This window comes from Piliocolobus tephrosceles, chromosome 6 (genome assembly GCF_002776525.5).
Source record: "Piliocolobus tephrosceles isolate RC106 chromosome 6, ASM277652v3, whole genome shotgun sequence".
Taxonomy (NCBI): Eukaryota; Metazoa; Chordata; class Mammalia; order Primates; family Cercopithecidae; genus Piliocolobus; species Piliocolobus tephrosceles.
The window spans coordinates 52,865,507-52,887,975 of NC_045439.1; the positions used below are offsets into that span (position 1 = coordinate 52,865,507).

Sequence of the window (22,469 nt, forward strand, 5' to 3'; positions counted from 1 at the left end):
TTGTACATTTGTTCAGTTCTGAGATAGGAGAAAAACCACCCTATGGCGGGATGTGAGACATGTTGGCAGCAATGCTGCTTTGTTACTCTTTGCTCCACTGAGATGTTTGGGTGGACAGAAGTATAAATTTGGCCTATGTGCACATCCAGGCATAGTACCTTCTCCTGAACTTATTTGTGACACAGATTGCTTTGCTCACATGTTTTCTTGCTGACCTTCTCCCCACTATCACCCTGCTCTCCTGATGCATTCCTCTTGCTGAGATAGTGAAAATAGTAATCAATAAATACTGAGGAAACTCAGAGACCGGTGCTGGTGCAGGTCCTTGGTATGCTGAGTGCCGGTCTCCTGGGCCCAGTGCTCTTTCTCTATACTTTGTGTCTTCTTATTTATTTTCTCAGTCTCTCGTCCCACCTGATGAGATATACCCACAGGTGTGGAGGGGCAGGCCACTCCATCAGTGTGGTGGCTCATGCCTCTAATCTGGTTGTTACACTAAGTCTGCTTCTGGTACAGAGACTTCTCGATGTTTACTTAGGCAGTGGCCCATAAGAGTGTTCATTGAAGAACCAATCATCATTCATTCATACTTCAATAAATAACTCGTACGGAGAAAAGAGGCTGGGCATGGTGGCTGACACCTGTGATCCCAGCGCTTTGGGAGGCGCGCAGGAAGACTGTTTGTGGCCAGGTGTTCAAGATCAGCTTGGGCAATATAGGGAGACTCTATCTCTACAAAAAAATTAAAAAATAGCCGGGTGTGTGGTGGCACATGGCTGTAGTCCCAGCTACTCAGGAGGCTGAGGTAGGAGGATTGCTTGAGTCCAGGAGTTTGAGGCTGCTGTGAGCTATAATTGTGCCACTGCACTCCAGCCTGGGCAACAGAACGAGACAAGAGAGAGAGAGAGAGAAGAAATGTGTGTGAGAGAAAGAGAGAGAGAAAGGGGGAGGGGGAGAGAGAGAGAATGGGAGAGGGAGTGGGGGAAGAAAGAGAGAGACAGTGGAGGGGGGGGGGGGAGAGAGATGTTAACTAAGTCCTGGAAGGCAGCAATGGTCAGAGGTGGGGTTCTGGAGAGGGTGGGAGGAAAGGAGTTGTGCCTAGATTTGAGGGAGATCAAATTTGGAAGGTAGGCTGCGGTCAGTACACACATTTACCATTGAAAACATGAACATGCTCTCAGAGCTTGAAGACTGTTAATAAGGTCCGGATAACTGGCATGACTTTTAAGTATGCACCTTGGGTTTGTTTCTCACTTGCAGCCAGGCAGAGCATCCTCCTGTAGAGGGCGCAGGGGGAAGAAAAAATAAAAAAATAAAAATCAGGCGCTCGCATCCTGGCTAATTTTGAGCCGCGCCTCCTGCCGTCCGCCGTCACGTGCCGGCCCGCTGAGGCCGCGTTGATAGGTGGGGGCGACTGGGCAAGGCGCCGGGGCAGGAAGGGAGGCGGCCACCGTACCATTCTTAAAGGCGCCCGAGTGAAGGCGACAGGCCGCTGACGGCCGGAAGGAAAATGGTGAGTTGCCGCTGGGAGGGCGGGGGCCGGAGGGCTGGGCGAGCCGACCTGCTGGGCTTTCCCGGTTTCCGGAGCCGGCGGCGGCGGGCAGCGCCCGGGAGGGCGCGGCGGCCGCTTCCGCCCCAGCGGCTGGCCACTGCCCTCAGCCAGAGTACTTGGCCTCCGCCGCCGCGCCTCAGGGCAGCATCCTCCAGCCGGGCCCGGGGTGGACCCGCCCAGCTGGCCATGGGACTAGGGTGCTTCCGCGAGCAGGGGGGTTGGGGAGGCCCCTCGAAGGCCTTTCGGGATGGAGGGCTTCAGCTTCTGAGCTGTAGATTGGAGGGAAAGGAGTCTGTTCCATCGGAGGGCTCCCCCAAATCCCGCTTTCCCTGCCAGGGCCGTGGCCAGGTTCCAGGGGTTGGTGGGCCTCCAGCATCTTCCACCTGGCGGCGTTTTGGGGGAGGACTCGAATTCTAATTGAATTCTCTCGGCCTCACCTTAGCTTTTTCTGTCTGCTCCTTTCCCTAGCCTCCTACAGAGGATTTCTCCTTATCTTTGCTTTCCTATGGCAGTTGGAAACCTTTCGACCCAAAGCTTTGGCACTGGGCTTAAAGTAATTGTCAAAAGCTTTAGTTTTGTTGGTTCTGGGGGCTCTGGCTTCTGTTCTTACATGGGATGGACCCCAAGCATAAAAATAAAGTGGAGAATTAAATAAATCGCCATCAAGGATCTTTTGGATCCATCCCTTTAGGTTTTTTAATATGCGTAAATTTCATTAGAAACAACAAAACACTGCTCTCTCTGCCCGTCCACTCAATTCTCAACCCACTTTCATCGAATAGATCTTGTCATGGTCACTGAATCGATTGGATTCTTTTCAGTTTTCATCTTCTCTGACCTTTCAGCTGCATTCCAGAGTGTTACACTCTCTTGTTTTTGAAGCATTCCCTTCCTTCATTCTTCCCCCTTGGCTTCTGGGATACAGAGCTCCTCCTGCTTCTCCTGTTGGTCTATTTCCCTTGCAGACTATTCTCCTTACCCTGGACAATGCTCGAGGGAGTCCCAGGCTTCATCCTAATCCTTCATTTTCCATTATATATTCTTTATCCTAAACTATGGCTTCAGTTAACACCTATATTCAGATGACTTGTGAATTTACAGCTCAGAAGACCTTGCTTCTGAGATCCAATCCAGATCTGTATGTACTTTTTTTTTTTTTTTTTTTTTTGGAGACAGAGTTTCACTCTTGTTGCCCAGGCTGGAGTGCAATGGAGCGATCTCGGCCCGTTGCAACCTCCGCCTCCCGGGTTCAAGCTGGGATTACAGGCATGTGCCACCACGCCCAGCTAATTTTGTTTTGTTTTTTGTTTGTTCGTTTTTTTGAGATGGGAGTCTCGCGCTGTCGCCCATGCTGGAATATAGTGGCGCGATCTCGGTTCACTGCAAACTCCTCCTGGGTTCACGCCATTCTCCCGCCTCAGCTCCCGAGTGACTGGGACTACAGGCTCCCGCCACCACGCCCGGCTAATTTTGTTTTTGTATTTTTAGTAGAGACAGGGTTTCACCTTGTTAGCCAGGATGGTCTTGATCTCCTGACCTCGTGATCCGCCCACCTCGGCCTCCCAAAGTGCTGGGATTACAGATGTAAGCCACCTCTCCCGGCCCTAATTTTGTATTTTTAGTAGAGACAGGGTTTCACCATGTTGGTCAAGCTGGTCTGGAACTCCTGACCTCAAGTGATCCACCTGCCCTGGCCTCCCAAAGTGTTGAGATTACAGACGTGAGCCACCGCGCCCGGCCTCAGATCTATATATTAATATTTCAATATTTAGTTACCATTCCCTGGGAAGCTTTTCCTCCACTTGGGCACTTCAGAGCCACCTCAGTTTGTCCAAAGTAGGACTCATGCCCTTTCTCCTCAAACCTGGTCTTCTGTGTGTTATACAAGACAATCTGTTATACAAGCCAGAAGCCTAGGAGTTATCTTGGTAACCCCCCCCTTTTTTTTTTTTTTTTTTTTTTTTTACTCCCCCCCCCCCCCCAACCCCAGTATCCAATCTGTCACCACCTCCTTTGTAGTGGTTAAGAGAGTGAGTTAAGATAGGCTGCCTGGGTTGAATCCTGACTCCACTAGCTATGTAATTGGGGAAAGATACTTAACCTCTCTAAACCTTTGTTTCTTGCAAAATGGGAGTAATAATAGTATCTGTTTCGTGAGATTGTTTTCAGCATAAAGGGAAATCTATGTAAAGGATATAACAGTGTTTCTCTCATAGGGTTTGATACATGTTAACTATTATTAGGACTAAATGGGGATTTTTTGCTATTGAGTTGTTTGAGATCCTTACATATTCTGGTTATTAATCCCTTGTTGAGTGGAGAATTTGCAGATATTTTCTCCCACTCTGTAGGTTGTCTCTTCACTCTGTTGATTGTTTTCTTTCCTCTCAGAAGCTTTTTAGCTTGATATGATCTCATTTGTCTGTTTTGCTTTAATTGTCTGTGCTTTTGAGATCTTACTCAAAAAAAAATCTGTTCAGACCAGTGTCCTGAAGCAATTGCCCAATGTTTTTTTTCTAGTGGTTTTGTAGTTTCAGGTCTTACATTTAAGTCTTTAACCCGTTTTGATTTGATTTTTATGTATGCTGAGAGTTGCAGTCTGTTTGTTTTTGTTTTTTTGTTTTTGTTTTTGAGATGGAGTCTCGCTCTGTCTCCAGGCTGGAGTGCAGTGGTATGATCTCGGCTCTCACTGCAACCTCCGCCTCCCGTGTTCAAGCGATTCTCTGGCCTCAGCCTCCCGAGTGGCTGGGATTACAGGCGCCAGCCACCACGCCCAGCTAATTTTTGTATTTTTAGTAGAAACGGGGTTTCACCATGTTAGCCAGGCTGGTCTCGAACTCCTGACCTCATGATCTGCCCGCCTCAACCTCCGTGCCCAGCCTGAGGTCTGGTTTTATGCTGTATATAGCTATCTGGTTTTCCCAGCACCATTTATTGGAGAGAGTGTCCTTTCCCCAGTGTATGTTTTTGGTATCTTTGTCCAAAATGAGTTGGCTATAAATGTGTGGATTTACTTCTGAGTTCTCTATTCTGTTTCATTGGCCTGTGTGTCTGGTTTTATGCCAGGAGCATGCTGTTTTGCTAACTACTGTTTTGTAGTATATTTTGAAGTACTGCAATGCCTCCAGCTTTGTTCTTTTTGCTCAGGGTTGCTTTGGCTAGTCACAGTCTTTTGTGGTTCCTTAAAAATTTTAGGATCTTTTCTCTCCTTCTGTTAAGAATGTCATTGCTATTTTGATGGGGATTGCCTTGAATCTGTAGATCACTTTGGGTTAGTATGGACATTTTAACAATATTATGTCTTGTAATCCATGAGCTTGGAATATCTTTCCATTTTTGTATGTTCTCTTCAATTTCTTTCATCAGTGTTTTATAATTTTCATTGTAGAGATCTGTCACTTATTTGGTTAAATTTATTCCTAGATTTTTTATAGCTATTGTAAATGAGATTGCTTTCTTGATTTCTTTTTCAGATTGTTTCCTGTTGTTGTATACAAATGCTACTGATTTTTGTATGTTGATTTTGTATCCTAAACTTTACTGAATTCGTTTATCAGCTCTAACAGTTTTTTTTTTTTTTTTTTTTTAATGGAGTCTTTAGCTTTCTCTAAATATAAGATCATGGTTTCGTGAACAAGGATAATTTGACTTCTTTTTTTCTAACTTGGATGTCTTTTATTTCTTTCTCATCCCTAACTGCTCTGGCTAGGACTCCCAGTACTATGTTGAATAAAAGTGGTACAATTGGCCATCCTTGTCTTACTCCAGAACTTAGAGGAAAGGCTTTCGGTTTTTCCCCATTTAGTGTGCAGTCAGCTATGGCTTTGTCATATATGGCCTTTTTTGTTTTGAGGTGTGTTCTTTCCATACCCAATTTGTTGAGGGTTTTTATCATGAAAGGATGGTTTTTTCAGCATCTCTTGAAATGATATGATTTTTCTTATTCTGTTAATGTAATATATCACATTTATTGATTTGGCCGTGTTGAACCATTCTTACATCCCTGGGACAAATTCCACTTGATCATGGTGAATGATTTTTTTAATGTGTTGTTGAATCTGGTTTTCTAGTATTTTGTTAAGGATTTTTGTATCTCTGTTCATCAAGGATATTGACCTATAGTTTTCTTTTTTTGTTGTATACTTCTCTGGTTGTGGTATCAGGGTAATGGTGTTCTTGTAGAATGAGCTTGGAGGTATGTTCTCCCCTTCAGTTTTTTTGAATAGTTTGAGTAGAAGTGGTGTTTTAAATCTTTGGTAGAATTCAGCAGTGAAGCTGTCAGATACTGAGTTTTTCTTTGATGGGAGACTTTATTGCTGTGTCAGTCTCGTTACTCATTATTGGTTCGTTCAGATTTTTCTGTTTCTTCATGGTTCAGTCTTGGTAGATTGTGTGTGTCCAAGAATTTATCCATTGCTTCCAGGTTTTCCATTTTGTTAGAGTATAGTGTTCATAATGGTCTCTAATGATTCTTTGTATTTCTGTGGTATCAATTGCAATTTTTTTTTGTCTCTGCTTTTATTTCTTTTGCACATTCTTAGTAGCTCCTTTTTATATCTCCATAATCATTTAATTATAATATAAAATATTATTGGTCTTTACTCTTATGGGGTTTTTAACACTTATGTTGCTTGAATTGTTTTTTTCCTCTGTAATTGTAAGGACAGAAAATAATTTATTAATTCTAAGTATAATCAGATTATTTTCTTGTTCTTCCTTCACTGTATAAAAATAGTATGCTTGACTTCCTTTCTAACAGCAGACAGTGATTCTTGACTTTCCTCATATTCTTGCCTTCCTCTCCAATTCTGATGACATTGCACATTATTATGTGTCTGGTTTTTGAGACATTCATTAGCCAAAGAGAAAGTTAAAGTATACCTTACATATATGAGATGAACAGATATGTAGGATTAAGCAATGTAGATCCAAAGGTTGGTTGATTTTAAAGTTTTTTTAAGTGTTCGTGTATTTCACTTTAATGCTTTCACTTAATTGACATTTGTGAATGTCAGTATGCATTATAAAGGTATTAGGTTTCATAACTTTAACATGTACATATATTGAAGTCATGGCATTTTATATGTATTTTTTTTTCTTTTATAGAGTGAGTCTTTGGTTGTTTGTGATGTTGCTGAAGATTTAGTGGAAAAGCTGAGAAAGTTTCGTTTTCGCAAAGAAACGAACAATGCTGCTATTATAAGTAAGCTAAAAGTGATTGCCTCAAAGTTACATGGTCTTAATTTGTTTTTAATCTTGTAGCTACATTGCATGAACTGAACCCTTAGAAAGCAATGTTACTTCCTCTGTTTCATTTCCCCACCACCACCTTTAGATCACTTTAAAAAATAAGTAACAGCTAATTCTAATGTCACAGAACAGAGGTGGATTGTCCCACCTCCCCCATAGTCCTTTTCTCAGCTGCCTGTACAGCTCTGGAGAAGGCGGTCGTCTTGGTCCTTGGGTAATGAGGATTCCCATTTGCAGTGACCCATCCAACCCATCCTTCTTGGGGGACTAAAAATAGCCTGGCCATTCATCCTCAAAAGAAACCTTTGCCTACACCTAAAATGACAAAGTTCAGCACTGTGTGCAGAGTGACTTTGGGCATTATTCCAGTTGTAGACTTGAACTCTGGTTTCAGGAAGAGTACTTTTAAGTGGCACTGGCACTGTCTTCTGAAAATGGAAAAAGTGATTTGCATATTGCTTCTCCCACTGTGAGCTATATCTGACATTATGCAGATTTCCCTTGTATTCATAGGCAGTATTTAATATGTAGGTAGTGATTTAGAAAGATGAGGAAAGAATGAGGGAGTGAAAATGTAAAACTCTAAAGACCATGCTTAACAGACATGCATCTGGCAGATCTGATATAATCAGAGGTCATGACAACTTGTCATGAATTCTGATTTCATTACAAATAAATACTACAATGTTGACATATGGTTCTTAAAAGTGAAAAAAAATCAAAGTGAAAATGTGTGTTAGTGCTATTTTACTGCAAAAGCTGAAACTATTTGAGATTATATTATATCTCACAAGATTTACTATGAAATTGGTGCAAAACCAAACATGGTCAACTTTGCCAAACCACCAGGAAAGAATAGAGGCATAGAGTATCTAAACTTATTTTGATTTAGCTTTGGATTACATTAGATATATTTGAAAGTATCTATCACTTCTATTTGGTTATTCACTTTCTCAGAATAATGATACTGTGCCATGAAATCCTGACCTTGGAGAAGCCAGGAATTTTGAGGTTTCTCTATTTTATTCCCTGATCAGGCACTTTTTCCCTTGCAGTTCTGACCATGTTGCATATCATGGTCTCAGGTACAGTTATCCTTTCAGGGTTGCAGTTCTGACCATGTTGCATATAGACCTTATTATCTAGAAGTTGCATTTGAGTTACAAAGTTCTTCATATACACAGGAAATATAAGAAACTAACATAAAGTTCTAAATAAGCAAATTAGGTACTGGGAATTATGGGTAAAAGCTTTTAAAAGCTGACTGCTTGAAAAGCAAAGCTAGCTAATAAACCATAAACTAAAACTGTGAGTTTTATGCTTGTGTTTCTTGACGTTTTAATTTTAGATGTCTGAAAAAAAGGCTGAGATTGTGTGGGTTGGGTAGATCAAGGTCACATTAGAATCCCAGCTTACTCATAATTGATTTTTATTTTAGTGAAGATTGACAAGGATAAACGCCTGGTGGTACTGGATGAGGAGCTTGAGGTTTGTTCAATGAACTAAATACAATTTTCTAGTTAAGTAATTATTATTTCTCAAAAGATGCTATAGTTACATGTGCTTCTAAAATGAGTTTTGAACCTCCTTTAAATACATGTTCATTATGCATAAAAGCATGTGCTAATTGTGTAGTATGTTATATTGCTAATTTAACTACCTTCTTTAAAAGCATTAGTGAAGTCCAGTGTAATAAGTGGTATAAGTTGGGGTTGTATACTGAGTAAGAAGTGAGTCAACTTTATAAGTTGCTTCTAAGTTGCTTGACTAGTACATAAAACCTAAAACCCTACAATTTAAATATCTAGTTTGTCAAATTAAGTAACTAGAGTAAAAAGAATTGAGTTCTTTTTTCTGAAATCAGACATTGTTTCTTACTGCTAAGATACTGGCTTATGTCATTCTGTATTTCCTGACAGCTGGAACATAAGCATACAATCTGTGCCTCCCAGCCCCATATTTAGTTAATAAATGGAGCTAGACCAAGTGGACAGAAGGAGGCTTTGATTGGATTGAGAATTTAGTAACCCGAGTTTATGTATAATTTAGTAAGATAAAATTTTATTTTGTAGCATATGGTAATAAATGTATAACTGTTAGTAGAATGGGTGCTTGGTGTATCTCTTAAGGACTTATGGGTAAGAAAATGTTTAAAAGTTGCTTTTCTCTGTGGTACCAGGGCATTTCACCAGATGAACTTAAAGATGAACTACCTGAACGACAACCTCGATATCCTTTTCTTAGTGCTTTAAAAGATTTATTCTTTAGTGATCAGAACTGTTTGTGAGCTCATTTGTTAAACATCTAAAAGTATCCTTCTGTGTCATGATCACAGCCAAATTAAAATATGTATGAGTATACTAGACTAGGAAAAATGAAAAGTTGGTTTATTCATGGGATGAATAATTTTCTTTTTTAAACTATTTCCTTTATTATAACGTGTGTACAATAAAAATTGAGAAGAAAATAATCTGTATTAAACCTGTACTTTAAAAAGTTATTTTTTTTTTGAGAGATTATGTGATTTTATAACTTATCCTTGGGACCCATTTAATTTTGTGGAAAGATAGTAATAAAGGTGTGGTCTAAAAGAATAGGACAGAAACTTGCAGCTCAGTAGCTCCCCAGGTGTTGGTAAATACCTGTCTCAGAGCAGTAACTTTAGTTTCTTTAACTTGAGAAAAACCTTCATTGTGTATAGTTATAAATATCAACATGATGATGGAAGAGTTTCATATCCTCTGTGCTTTATTTTCTCCAGTCCTGTTGGTAAGTGAATTTCTTTAAATAACACATATTTGACTTGGATCCAATTAAGCCATTTTATACTAGACAAATTTTATGCTGTTTTTAAAGATGGACAGTGTTGAATAACCTAAATTGAGGAGGGTCTGTGTCTGTGTGTGTCCATGTGCCTGTGTGCATGCATCCCTAGAAAGAACGAAGCATCATCTCTTAGAACTTATTTTCTTAGGATAAATTTCTAGACATGTAATTGTTGACTCAAATCACACATATATTTTAAGGATTTTGAAACTTGATGACATTTTAATATATCAGAAGTATTTTCTTTTTATATTTTAATCTTATAAAAATGTGAACTTCACATATAATTGTATGTATTTGTGTTTCTTTTAAATAGTAGTTAACAGTGATATGCTTATAATCTTGAGAATGGTCCTAGAGTAATTTACATTGGGTATTAAAATGGGTTACTGGTATTTAAGGAATTCATTATCACCAGAACTTCTGTCACCACTGTTCAGGCCCACAATAAAAACTGCACTCACTGAGCTATTCTCCAAACTTTATAATTTGTATAATTTACTTAGCACTCAAAATATACTGCAGTATATTTTTAACTTAATATATCAGCAGAGGGAAGCTTTTGTCAGAGCAGATCTCCCTGCCCTACTGGTCCGCTACCATCCCACAACCTTGTGTATTTTAGTCATCCATAAAATGTATCTTGATATTTAGTGTTAAAGTTAAGATAGTGCAGAAAGTTTTTAATTGTTTGCAAGGCTCTAAAAGTCAGGATCTACAAATGTCTAGAATCTTTATTTTTGCCAACCTGTAGACTTGTTCTTGTTTATTTATAACTTAACTGTCTCTTTCTGTAGGCAGTGTGCAATGTAAGACTCAAAATGCAACACATATACATTCTGTAAACTCAATAGCAAAGGAAATCCTAAATGTGTCATTTAAAAAAATAAAAATAATGATAACCCATAACTTTCTCAAAATCTATGTCTCATTTCTACACTAATCTCTCTTTTCCAGGATGTAAGCCTGAACAACAGATGATGTATGCTGGGAGTAAGAATAAGCTAGTCCAGACAGCTGAACTAACCAAGGTGGTATTTATATTTGACTTATTGAGACAGTATTTTCCTTTAGGCTATAAAGCAATAGCTAAAATAGTCTAAAGGAGTATTTTTTATGCAGGTGAAGGTTATTTAGACCAGATTAGTAAGTTAGCCAAAGCTTTTTGTTAACTGGAAATAGAACAAGATAGAAGCATTTGAACCAAAGTGTATTTTTTGAGTAAGTTGATTGGAAGAAATCACATTCAAAATATAGGCAGTTTTAGAAAGCCACTGTAACTGTTAAATCTATTGAAAGTTATTTTATCTGCCATAAGGTAATTTCTAATAGATAAAGGTCAGCATTGAAGTTTCTCGGAACCCTTTACCATAGCCTAAAATGAACCGCGTTCTGTGCTGAAATTCAGTATTATGCAGTTAATTGTATTTTTCCAAATATAAAATTGTTAAGAATATTAATAAAGTTAGAACATTCTGTTTTATATGAGAACTTGCTTTAAGATTTAACATGTCCTTATTTTATGGTATTTTTGAAAGTTAAAGGTAAGAGAGGTACTTGGCTCTCAAACTTTCTTTAACTTCCACATATTAGTTTGAGTTGAAAAGGTATATGCACGTAAGGTTTTGAAATAGAATATTATATTGCTAAAACTGTGTCAGACAATATTTCCTTTCAAGTTTTATTTTAAGAACAGCATCAGTATTTTCCCCTTGGGTGCTTAATAATCAACTCTGGAATGCCTTTAAGTGCCCTCTGCTGTTTCCCCTTAGCCCATGTGATTGTTACCACTGCTTTATAGACATTACTTTTTCTTAATTTGTAACACAGGAGCACTGGAGTTGCTCTAACGGTTTGGGCAGTTAAGAAGGAGCTGTTACCAGCCTTGAGTCTGTTCTAATCCTGGGAATGCCCTACAGTGCTGAAGTTGAGACATTACAGTTTACAAGTTACTTTCACAGATAATCTCATTGAATCCTTACAACAGCCCTGTGAGGTATTCTGTAGATAGGAAAACAGACCTAGCGGATGAATGACTTGCTCAGGGTTGCATAACAGTAAATTTAGAGCTAGGATTTAGCTCTGTCTAGGATTTAGGATTCACATATGGCTTCAAATCCCATCCGGCTTCAAATCCCATCCTTTCTGCTGTAATACATTGCTTTTCTATAGCCATTATACTTTCTGGGCCTGACTCAGATTCTTGATAGAGATTTGTGACTGATCTCCATCCAATATTTCCATTTGACATTCAGACTCCGGAATACCAGCGTATGTTCCTCAGTTCCTAACTAGATTGATTTTAGTTGTGTATACTTGGGATGTCTTCTAGGAGATAAGATTTACAGAACTGCTCTTTTAGACTATTTGTGGATTTGTGCTTTTGAGAGAGTTTTGGTTTAATGCTGTCTTGATGGCTGTACTTTGGTAACTGAGTACTTAGCATTTAAAAGAAGTGAAGTACTACCTAAAAGGTATATCTGATTTATACAGGTTAAGTCATAAACAATATGAAAGCAAGCAGAATTTGGTATTTAATACTCAAATATATAACGAAAAATAATTTGGGATATAATACTCAAATATATAAAAAATTATTTTTAATATATAAAAAAAACCTCAAATATTTGCCTTTTTTTTTTTTTGGAATGTCAAAGTATGACCTAATTTTTTTTTTAAAGGTGTTTGAAATAAGAAATACTGAAGACCTAACTGAAGAATGGTTACGTGAGAAACTTGGATTTTTCCACTAATGTGAACTTCTGTGTTTCTAAAGTATTTATGTATTAACCTGACCGTACTGGAACCAGACATAAATACTTATTTATGCCTAAAAAATGCACTGTTACTTACAGTTTGTTTCCTGCAGTAAAGAAAAATTCTTCATTTGTGCAAAGTTTGAACAAAGAGGAAATCATCTTCATAGTAATGAAACTTTGTAAAGTGTTTCCTTATATTGGTAATTGTTAGGTGGACTACTTTTCTCCAGGGACTTTTTGCACTCTTGTGACTAATTTCTGTAACTTATGGTTCAGAATTTGTTACTATTTACAGACATCGTTGGAAAGTGGATATATCAGATTGTGAGAGACAACAGTTGCCTCCTTTTGACAAATACTGGATATTAGCAGTTTATTTATGAAAATAGCATATTATCACTTGTCAAATCATTGAAATTCATTTGGGGTCAAAGAATTGAGTGACCCAGTATTGAGCCATGAAATAATTTCGTGTAACCTGCATTACAAGTACATTGATGAATTCTGTATCTTCTTTGGTTTCCTGTATCTTTTTAATCAAGTCTAGAAACTATGTTCATCAATCACTCAGTTTTAAGGTCAGGGAGTTCGATTTTAAGATAGAATTATGACTGTTAGCTTTTCTCCTTATGGAAAATAGCATCTTAGTCTTAGAAATCAGTGGGTTGTAATAATCAAGGGCTTCATTCCTTTTATGTCATTTCTAGACAGTTTTGAATCTAGGTTAATAACACTTTATTTATAAAGCACCTCTTAATGTCCTGTGAACACTAATTATTTTAAATGTGTTAATACTGTGCCTTTGATTTGTTAGCTTTAAAGTTAGTTTAAGACTTTTACACTGCCAGTATTCCAGATTTGGTGAAAATAATAACTTTTTTAAAGGGTCCAAATAAAATAATTTTCTAATGTGTATATCTGAAATTTGTAATAAAATCAACTTCATATTTTAAAAATTCCAACTATCTGCTTGCATTGGTGAATATATGGCAGTCGAGAGTTATAATTTTGGGTATACTCGTGATTAGTTTTGTGCCATAGGAAAAAATTATCTTAAAACTTTGGCCATAGTTAATAACATTAACACTTCAATAGCAATCACATCTTATAGCCTAAATATCAGAAGATATTCTGAACTGGATGCCTGAATAGTTAACTAAACCAGTTTTGTTAGATGATGGTACTCTTGGCATAAAGCAAGGATTCTGATATTTGGCATACTTGTAAAAACAAATACATAAGTAACCATTGAACATGAATTTGATAATAGGTCTAGAGACTCTAAAGACTAACCAAACTTGGTGAGTGTATTCTTATATTAAGAATATCTTAGTCATCTCAAAACTAGCAAAATTTAAATTTTGGCATGTTTTCCATTCATATGTTCTTTGCATTTTATTTTTGAGGTTTCTGTGAGAAGTAAAGATAGTTGGAATTTTCGCGATATTGAATAGAACATCTTCTGTTCCCAACACTGTTTGGCTTCACTAATTTAGAAGTCAGGAAGCAATAGAAAGTTGGAGATGAGGAAGTGCTAGAGTAGGTGTTTGTTTTGGTTCTTGGAGGGAAAAGATTCTTTTTTCCAATATCCAGAGAGAGAGAAAACTCACCCAGGAAGTTTAAGAATTCTTTAAACAGGTATTTTGATATTGGAGAGTAACATGTATATAATTCTGTAGAAATGCAAATGTAATCCAAGTGAGTGGAGAGTGTTTTTAATGTTTTTGAATGAAGGAAATGAGGTTTTGTTTCACCTGATTTGCAGCAATAAGAGAAACTAGTGCTGCAAGAATGTATTTTTTAATGGAGTTCCTTATTTTGTCTTGCATGTTTTAGTTTTGTTTGTTTTTAAATTTAGAAGTACTCCATAATGTCAGATAATGTTGACCTGCCATACACTAGAACTCTTAGTTCCCCTACTCTCTTTAACAGGAGCAAAGAGCTGTGATAAACCATGCTTTTTTGAGCTTGTCTGACTCCTAATTAATAATATGTTTTTTGCAAGACAACGGATTGAGGTTAGAGGATCAGTAGGACATTTTTATTCCATCTGTTCTATGGGGAGATTTTACAAATCCCATGCTCTAAAGTGTGCTCAAACATTTGTATAGATTTCCCTTTCATCTTACTAAATTTTGCATTGTTCTTTTCAAGTATGTTTCCTATTTAGTGTCTTTTTCTGCCGTTTCCCAAATAATAACTCTGTATTTCATAATTGCAGTTTTTACATTCCGTATCTTTCTAGTACAACTATTCCCATTCAGCCTTAAAACTTAATCCATTTTGGCAGCAGCTTTTTTCCTGGGACCTCCTTTGTGGTCTTCTAAGTCAGTTTTGAAATTGTTGGCCCTGCATAAGTTCTGCATAGCATCTAATGTCAAAGTAGAATCAACTGGTAATCACAGTATTATTTAGTATGGTTTCCATGACAACAAAAAACATACGAAGAAAACTTCTCAGGTTACTATGCTGAAATTCCAAAATGTCTGAGTTTTGAATAGTGATCACTTTGTTCTGGTACTGATGCAATTATATTAGGAAAAAAGTTGGTTGACTGTGTTTAATTGACTTCTAAAATAAATGTTCAAATTGTCTAGTTCTAAAAGTTTACTAAATGCCTAGTGCAGTTAAACATACTCTTGTTTAAGAGCGTGTTGCTAAATTTTTTACTGTCATTACTAAATCTGTGTAGCAAAATGTGTGTCAGCACTTTTCCCTCCCTTTTTATCTCCTATTTTCAGGAGTCAAATGTAGCCATAAACTGTATCCTTGTCTGACACTTTAGCTAAAAATTTCCTGTTAGGGGAGTTTATTGCCAAATTAAATTTGGCTGTTTCCCCCCAACCCATATAGATATTAAGGAAGGTGTACTTAAAAAAATGTTTGGACTACTTTTAAAACCTGAGCAATGTCATTAATCCATATGTGGACTAGTGATGAATAGATATTTTCATAAGAGTTTAAATGCTGATATTTGGTGGAAGTAGAGAGTAACTCGTATTCTATCAATTGAAGTATTCTTACTATGGTTGCTTTCCCTGTTTGTTCAATAGACTGATAATACTGGAATCTATAGAGTTTGAGCCATTACAACTTTTGTGAGGATGTGTTTCAAACATTTCTGGACGAATCTTATTTTGTATTTCTGGAAGAATGTAATAATCTTCTAGACCACTTAAAACCAATGGTCCCAAGCTGAATATTCTTGAGAAATTTGTTTTTATTATGCCATTTGACATTTCAAATCAGTGCTCATATACAGTAAACTTGTGATAGAAATTGTATTTTCTTGCTTTTTGGAATATAATTCATATACATATAATTACTTGAATATTGTTTGAGATCGTTAACATCCCAGGGTAGTTCCCACTGATTTAGATGGTCCAATATAATCTCATTCAGGAGGCTTGAAACATTAATGGTTTAGTCTTGTGAATTTTAACAGTTCTCTGTCATCATTTAACAAAACCAACAACTGGCACAACTTCTTAAGCTGTGGTTTCAGTCTCTGCTAGTTCATATTGCATGTTTATTTTGGACAGTCTTTTGTTAAGCATGGTGCTTGTACTGGTTTAAATAAAATGTTAACATTAAAAGACTTCCAGCTTTTCTTTTTTTACTCACCTCTTTCCCCCTTTGGAGTTACTAGTATCTACCTGGCTAGATTAGTGTGAGCCATAAACTTTATCTGGACAAACTGAGAGGCAAAATAAACAAGAGTCATTTGGCAGCTTGGTGGAAGGAGAAGGTAATCAAGTTATAAAAATTTTTAAAACTTGGTCTGATGCTAAAATGTAGAAAATGTCAGTAAACAGTAGTAAGGACAGAGAGAGCTATTTCAAACGATGAACGCTTGCTTTCTAAGAGAGAATTAGAAGTTAGGAGAGCTGCGTACTTCCTAAGAGATCAAATTGAAGGTTTTTTTTTTGAATATAGTTTTTTTTTTTTGAATATAGTTTATGTATTAAACACCCATTGACAACCCATCCTACCTTTATTACCAACTGTACTATATGGTATGTGTTTAATAGGTGTCTACTGAATGAATACAAATCACTAATAACATAGTTTTTAGAGTTTGCCATGTACTTCCTGTGATTGGGTATGTTGTAAGTCACAATTTGTTATGATTGTGAAAGGAGTAGTTTATGCCTTCCTGTCTTTAAGAATTTCACGGCCGGGCGCGGTGGCTCAAGCCTGTAATCCCAGCACTTTGGGAGGCCGAGGCGGGCAGATCACGAGGTCAGGAGATCCAGACCATCCTGGCTAACACAGTGAAACCCCGTCTGTACTAAAAAAATACAAAAAAACTAGCCGGGTGAGGTGACGGGTGCCTGTAGTCCCAGCTACTCGGGAGGCTGAGGCAGGATAATGGCGTAAACCCGCGAGGCGGAGCTTGCAGTGAGCTGAGATCTGGCCACTGCACTCCAGCCTGGGCAACAGAGCGAGACTCCGTCTCAAAAAAAAGAAAAAAAAGAAAAAAAAAAAGAATTTCACAAGGAAAATTGGCCCAAGCATGGAAACATTTATATCTTCCTTATTTATCAAATTTGGCCACTTAACCTACTCAAACAGCCAGCTCTTAAATTTCACTAAATAATACCTATTGTCTTTTTGTCCTTTTCACTTTTCAGCAGCAAGAAGCATTTGTAAGCACTTAGCCTCTGAGCATGGGCGCATTCTTATAACCACGCAATGGGTTGTCCTTGCCTGCTGCCCAGACAGAGCCAATTTATTAAGACAGGAGAACTGCAATAAAGAATTTTTAATTCACACAGAGCTGGCTATATGGAAGACCTGAGTTTTATTACCCAAATCAGTGTCCCCAAAAATTCTGGGATTGGAGTTTTTAAGGATAATTTGGTGGGTAGGGGGTTGGGAAGTGAGGAGTGCTGATTGGTCGGATCAGAGATGAAATTGTAGGGGGTCAAGTGGGTTTTTCTTGCTGTCTTCTGTTCCTAGGTGGGATCACAGAACTGGTTGAGCCAGATTACCAGCTCAAAACAGGCTCAGCCCTGTGGTGCCTCAGAACACAGGGTCTGCAGAATGTCTCAAGCACTGATCCTTATGTTTTTCAACAGTGATTTTATCCCCAGGAACAATTTGGGGAGGTTCCAGAATCATGCAGCCTCAGCCGCGGTGACTCCTAAACTATAATTTCTAATCTTGTAGCTAATTTATTAGTCCTACAAAGGCAGACTGGTCCCCAGGCAAGAAGGGAGGCTTGTTTCAGGAAAGGGCTGTTATCATCTTTCTTTCAAAGTTAAATTGTAAACTAAATTCTTCCCAAAGTTAGTTCGGCCCATGCCCAGGAATAAACCAGGACAGCTTGGAGGTTAGAAGCAAGATGGAGTCGATTAGATCAGGCCTCTTTCACTGTCCTAATTTTCTCATTGTTAGAATTTTTGCAAAGGCAGTTTTACACTCATTTGCATGAGGGTACACCCTGAGTGGATATCGTATCCTTCTATAGTGTAGTTTTAGCTGTGTTGGGGAGCCAATTAAAGATGTTGCTGCTGAACACTAGGGAGTTTTCACAGATAATCCTCTTATCTTCTACTTGAGATCTGCCCCCAGGCTGTGTGAAAGCTCCCTACTGAGGTTGCTGCCCTCTTTTAATTACAGGAAAGAAAGAATGCCTTGGTTGCATATCCAAATGCCACCATGCAAATCAGACAAAGCAGGAGGAGGGTGTATGTGTGACTTCCAAAGTCACTGTTACTAAGTTAAATATAGATTCTCTTACTCTAGAATTTAAGGCTCTTCACATTTCAGCTCATTTCTTACATGCACTGCACAGTTGTCTTAGTCCATTTTGTGCTGCTGTTTAACAATACCTGACACTGGGTAATGTATAAAGAACAGAAATTTGTCATAGTTCTGGAGGCTGGAAAGTCTAACATCAAGCTACTGGCATCTGGCAAAGGCCTTCTTGGTGCATCCTCACAAGAAAGGGGTGAACCCCCTCTTGAAAGTCCTTTCTGTGGTGGCGTCAATCCGGTCATGAGAGTTTTTCCCATAAAGCTCCATCGCCCAACACTGTTGCATGGGGGATTAAGTTTCCAACACATGAATTTTGGAGGACACCTTCAGACCACAGCAACAGCTAAGCCTAAATATGCCCACAGTCCTTTGTTAGGTAGAAATGCCCCTGCACCTGGCTGGACTTTCCTGTTCTAAGCCTCCTCCCCACCCTCAGTACACATAGGATTCTATTGACATTTTCAGCCCCGGATAGTTGAACCCAAGGACAGCCAGCCTCTATGATGTTGCCAGACTGGTATCAAACAAGTTGGGCCAATCACTTTCTTGAGTGAGGCAGATAGCAGTGCGAGCTGACTGACTTTGAAAGAATGCCAATAGATGGAGAAGAGGGAAAGAAGATGCCAGCTGGGATAGTGTAGAATAAAGCAGGCCTGGCCAGATGCCATGGCTCGTGTCTGTAATCCCAACACTTTGGGAAGCCCAAGCGGGAAGATTGCTTGAGCTCAGGAGTTTGAGACCAGCCTGGCCAACGTGGCAAAACCCCATGTCTATTAAAAATACAAAAAAATTTAGCCAGGCGTGGTGATGCATGCCTGTACTCCCAGCTACTTGAGTGGCTGACACAGGAGAGTCACCTGAACCCAGGAGGCAGAGGCTTCAGTGAGCCAAGATCGTGCCACTGCACTCCAATCTGGGCAACAGAGTGAGACCCTGTCTCAAAAAAAGAATAAAGCAGGCGTGCAGAGAATAGCTGGATGATGTTAAAGATGAAGGCCCAAACTGAGGAGCCCCACTCCTACCTTTTAGGTTTCTAGATCCTCCTTTGATCCAAGGCCACTCTTCATTGTCCCCTTTTTCTGAGGCCTGGTTGGTCAGCTTTTTCTGGGTTTCTCTGCATGTCTGTCCTTACCGGAAGCCTTCCATTACGTGTAAACCTGGGCGTGTCTGTTTACTTGTGTACAAAAGTGCCTAACTACAATGCTACCTCTGGTTTCATCTGTCACTGTTCCCTACATTTACACTAAGCCTAAACAAGTGTGACGGTTAATTTTAGATGGCATCTGAATGGAGTAGTGGAGGAAGATCCACCCTCAGTGTGGGTAAGCGCCATCCAATCTGCTGGAGCCCTGGAAAGAATAAAAACAGAAAAGGCAAATATGCCAGTCTATCTGGTGGAGCTGGTATGCACCCTTCCTCTCCCGTACTTGGCCAAGAATTCCAGGTTCCCTGGACTTTGGACTCTTAAGACTTACACCAGTGCCTTCCTGGGTTCTCAGGCCTTCAGCCTCAGACTGAGAGTTACACCACTGGCTTTGCAGGTTCTGAGGCCTTCAGACTTCGCTGGAGCCATGCCATCAGCATCCCAGGGTCCAACTTGCAGAAAGCCTATCTTAGGACTTTTCAGCCTCCATAATTGTATGAGCCAATTCACCTAATCAATCCTATCGATCTATCCATCTATCTATCAATCAATCATCTACCAATCAATCATCTATCTATCCTGTTGGTTTTGTCTCTCTGGAGAACCCTGACTAATACAACCTTTTATATTAACATGCCCTGAGCCTCATCTTCCTCAGATGCACTTTTCTCCCCATGCTGCTACCACTGCTTGCCATAATCAACAGCCTTCAAAAATCACCCCAAATGCCATTTAAACCATGAAGTCTGTTGTTTGTTGAACTAAATGTAGTGCCTTCTTTAAAAAAGCAATAACAAAAAGAAAACTTTTAAACAACAAATGTCATTAGAGAAAAATCAGAAAATGCAAATAAGCAAAAAGAAGAAAAAATTGTATCACCCAGAGAACTCCATTGTGGTTTTGATTATCTTTCCTGTCTCTGGAGGATTTCTCTGGTCTCATAACCTTTCTGGTCATCCTTAAGTATTATGGGATTAGACTCATTTTCTTTTCAGGTAACAAAAATTCCAGTCTAGTCTGTTAAAACTTCAGTATCTTACTTTCTTTAAAGCTCTCTCCCTTGCCCCATCCTCTCCTCCAGCCCACTTTCTTTAAACACATGCTTCATGTTGGGAATCCACAGTGGAGAATGAGGTGTGGTCTATCCCTCATTATTGCTGCTCCTTGCTCTCCCATTGCTAGTTGTCTCTGTTTTCTCTGGGGTTGGAGGAGGAGGGGCAACCTAAGTGAACAGAAAAAAAAAGACTTATTAGCCTGGTACAGATGTCATCTGGAGTTGGTGCCTCTGAATGTGGCCAACGTCAAATACTAACAGATTTCTTCCATGGGGTGCTCTTGTGGGTTCCATGCTGATTCCCTTATTGGGAATTTTGGCTGCAAGTTCCTTGCTTGGGTCATGCCTCCTCTGGTTAGTAGCTTTACAACTACCCCTGCCAGCTCGGCTTCTAGCAGTTGCCTCTCTGTTATAGTCTCCTTGTTTCTCCAGGCTGCCATCTTGGCCATAGTCCCTTGTTCAACTACTTTCCACTGTCTTAGTTCATTCAGGCTGCTATAATAAAATACCTTAATCTGAGTAGTTTGTTTAAAAATTATGGCTCACCGCCCAGGCACGGTGGCTCACACCTATTATCCCAGCATGTTGGGAGGCTGAGGCAGGCGAATCACTTGAGTTCAGGAATTCAAGACCAGCCTGGCCAACATGGTAAAACACTGTCTCTACTAAAAATACAAAAATTAGCTAGGCATGGTGGTGGGCACCTATAATCCCAGCTACTCGGGAGGCTGAGGCAGGAGAATTGCTTGAACTCCAGAGGTGGAGGTTGCAGTGAGCTGAGATTGCGCCACTCCACTCCAGCATGGGCAACAGAGCAAGACTCCATCTCAAACAACAATGACAACAACAGTAGCAGCAGCAGCAGCAATTATGGCTGACAGTTCTAGGGGCTGGGAAGTTCAAGATCAAGCTGCTAGCAGATTTGGTGTCTGTTGAGGACCCATTCCTCATAGAGGGCATCTTCTGGATTCTCACATGGTAAAAAAGACAAACAGGCTCTGTCAAGCTTTTTTTTTTTTCCCCCAATAAGGGCACTAATCCCATTTATGAGGATAGAGCCCTCATTACCTAATCAGTTCCCAGATACCCTCCCCACCCTGAGTATATGGCACTGGGAATTAAGTTTTAACCTTTGAATTCTGGGAGGACAGAAACATTCTGCCCCTGCCCCCTCAAATTCATGTCCTTCTCACATGCAAAATACATTTATTCCCTGCCAATAGCTCCAAAAATTTAACCTCTCCTAGCATCAACTTTAAAGTCTTAGGTCTCTTCTGGATATTATCTCAACTAGACACTGATGAAATTCAAGGTGGGATTCATTTAAAGGCAATTCCCTTCCAGTTGTGAGCCTGTGAAATCAAGTCATGTGCTTTTAAAATACAATGGTGAATCAGGCAAAGGATAAACATCGCTATTCTAAAAGAGAGCAATGGGAAGGAAGAAAGGAGTAACAGGTCCTAGTAAGTCCAAAACGCAACTGGGCAAACATTAAATTTTTAGGCCTCAAAATACTCTTCTTGGACCCCATGTCCCACTTTCAAGACATACTGGGGTAGGGTTTGGGCTCCTAAAACCCTGATGGCCCTGCCCCCATGGCTTTGCTGGGAGAAGCTAATGCAGCAACTGTCCTGGGTTGGAGTCACATGCCTGTGGCTCTACCAGTCTGAGGTCTCAGGGGTGACCCTGCTGCTATGACTCCACTAGACATTGCCCTAGCAGGGACTCTCTACAGTGGCCTCACCCCTGGGGCAATTATATTTCTGGGCCTCAAGGCTCTTTGGGCATCCTTTGAAATCTAGATGGAGGTAGTCATGCCCCATGGCTTGTATACTCTGTACACCCATGGAGATGGCCCTGCGTGTATGCCTCCATGATTTACTGTCTGTGCCTTTCAGAGGGATGGTCTGTGTTTCAGCCACTTGAGCCACAGCTGGAATGGCCATAGAGTGCTGCACCAGAATATGGGGAGTAGAGCCCTAAAATTCTTCTGTCCCAATGGCCCTGGCCTTCTAGGTGTGTGATGGATAAGGCAACTTCAAAGGTCTCCAAGATGTTTTTGGGGTCTTTCTTTCATTATCTTGATGAAAGCACCTGGATCCCTTCTATCCATACAAATCT

At 39.5% G+C, this 22,469-nt stretch overlaps 1 protein-coding gene across 3 annotated transcripts; it reads left to right on the forward strand.

Annotated features, from left to right (window-relative positions):
• The first annotated feature begins 1,252 nt into the window (after window positions 1-1,252).
• On the forward strand, window positions 1,253-15,985 carry GMFB (glia maturation factor beta). 3 transcript variants are annotated; one of them, XM_023230983.2, is made up of 7 exons: window positions 1,253-1,513; window positions 6,659-6,755; window positions 8,241-8,290; window positions 8,982-9,031; window positions 9,489-9,571; window positions 10,586-10,659; window positions 12,310-15,983. In XM_023230983.2, the coding sequence occupies exons 1-7, from the start codon at window positions 1,511-1,513 to the stop codon at window positions 12,379-12,381; spliced, it is 429 nt and encodes a 142-aa protein (XP_023086751.1). In that variant the 5' UTR covers window positions 1,253-1,510; the 3' UTR covers window positions 12,382-15,983. The 3 variants fall into 3 exon arrangements, with proteins under 3 accessions (XP_023086751.1, XP_023086747.1, XP_023086756.1); XM_023230979.1 differs by having other exon boundaries at window positions 1,372-1,513; window positions 9,486-9,571; window positions 12,310-15,985; XM_023230988.1 differs by lacking the exon at window positions 12,310-15,983 and having other exon boundaries at window positions 1,372-1,513; window positions 9,487-9,571; window positions 10,586-10,633.
• Window positions 15,986-22,469: the final 6,484 nt, after the last annotated feature.

Bases quoted from the DNA above. Each gene is read 5' to 3' on its own strand.
- GMFB (XM_023230979.1), top strand. The intron at 6,756-8,240 runs GTAAGCTAAAAG...TTTTTATTTTAG, and splicing joins GAACAATGCTGCTATTATAA to TGAAGATTGACAAGGATAAA. The intron at 10,660-12,309 runs GTGGTATTTATA...TTTTTTTTAAAG, and splicing joins AGACAGCTGAACTAACCAAG to GTGTTTGAAATAAGAAATAC.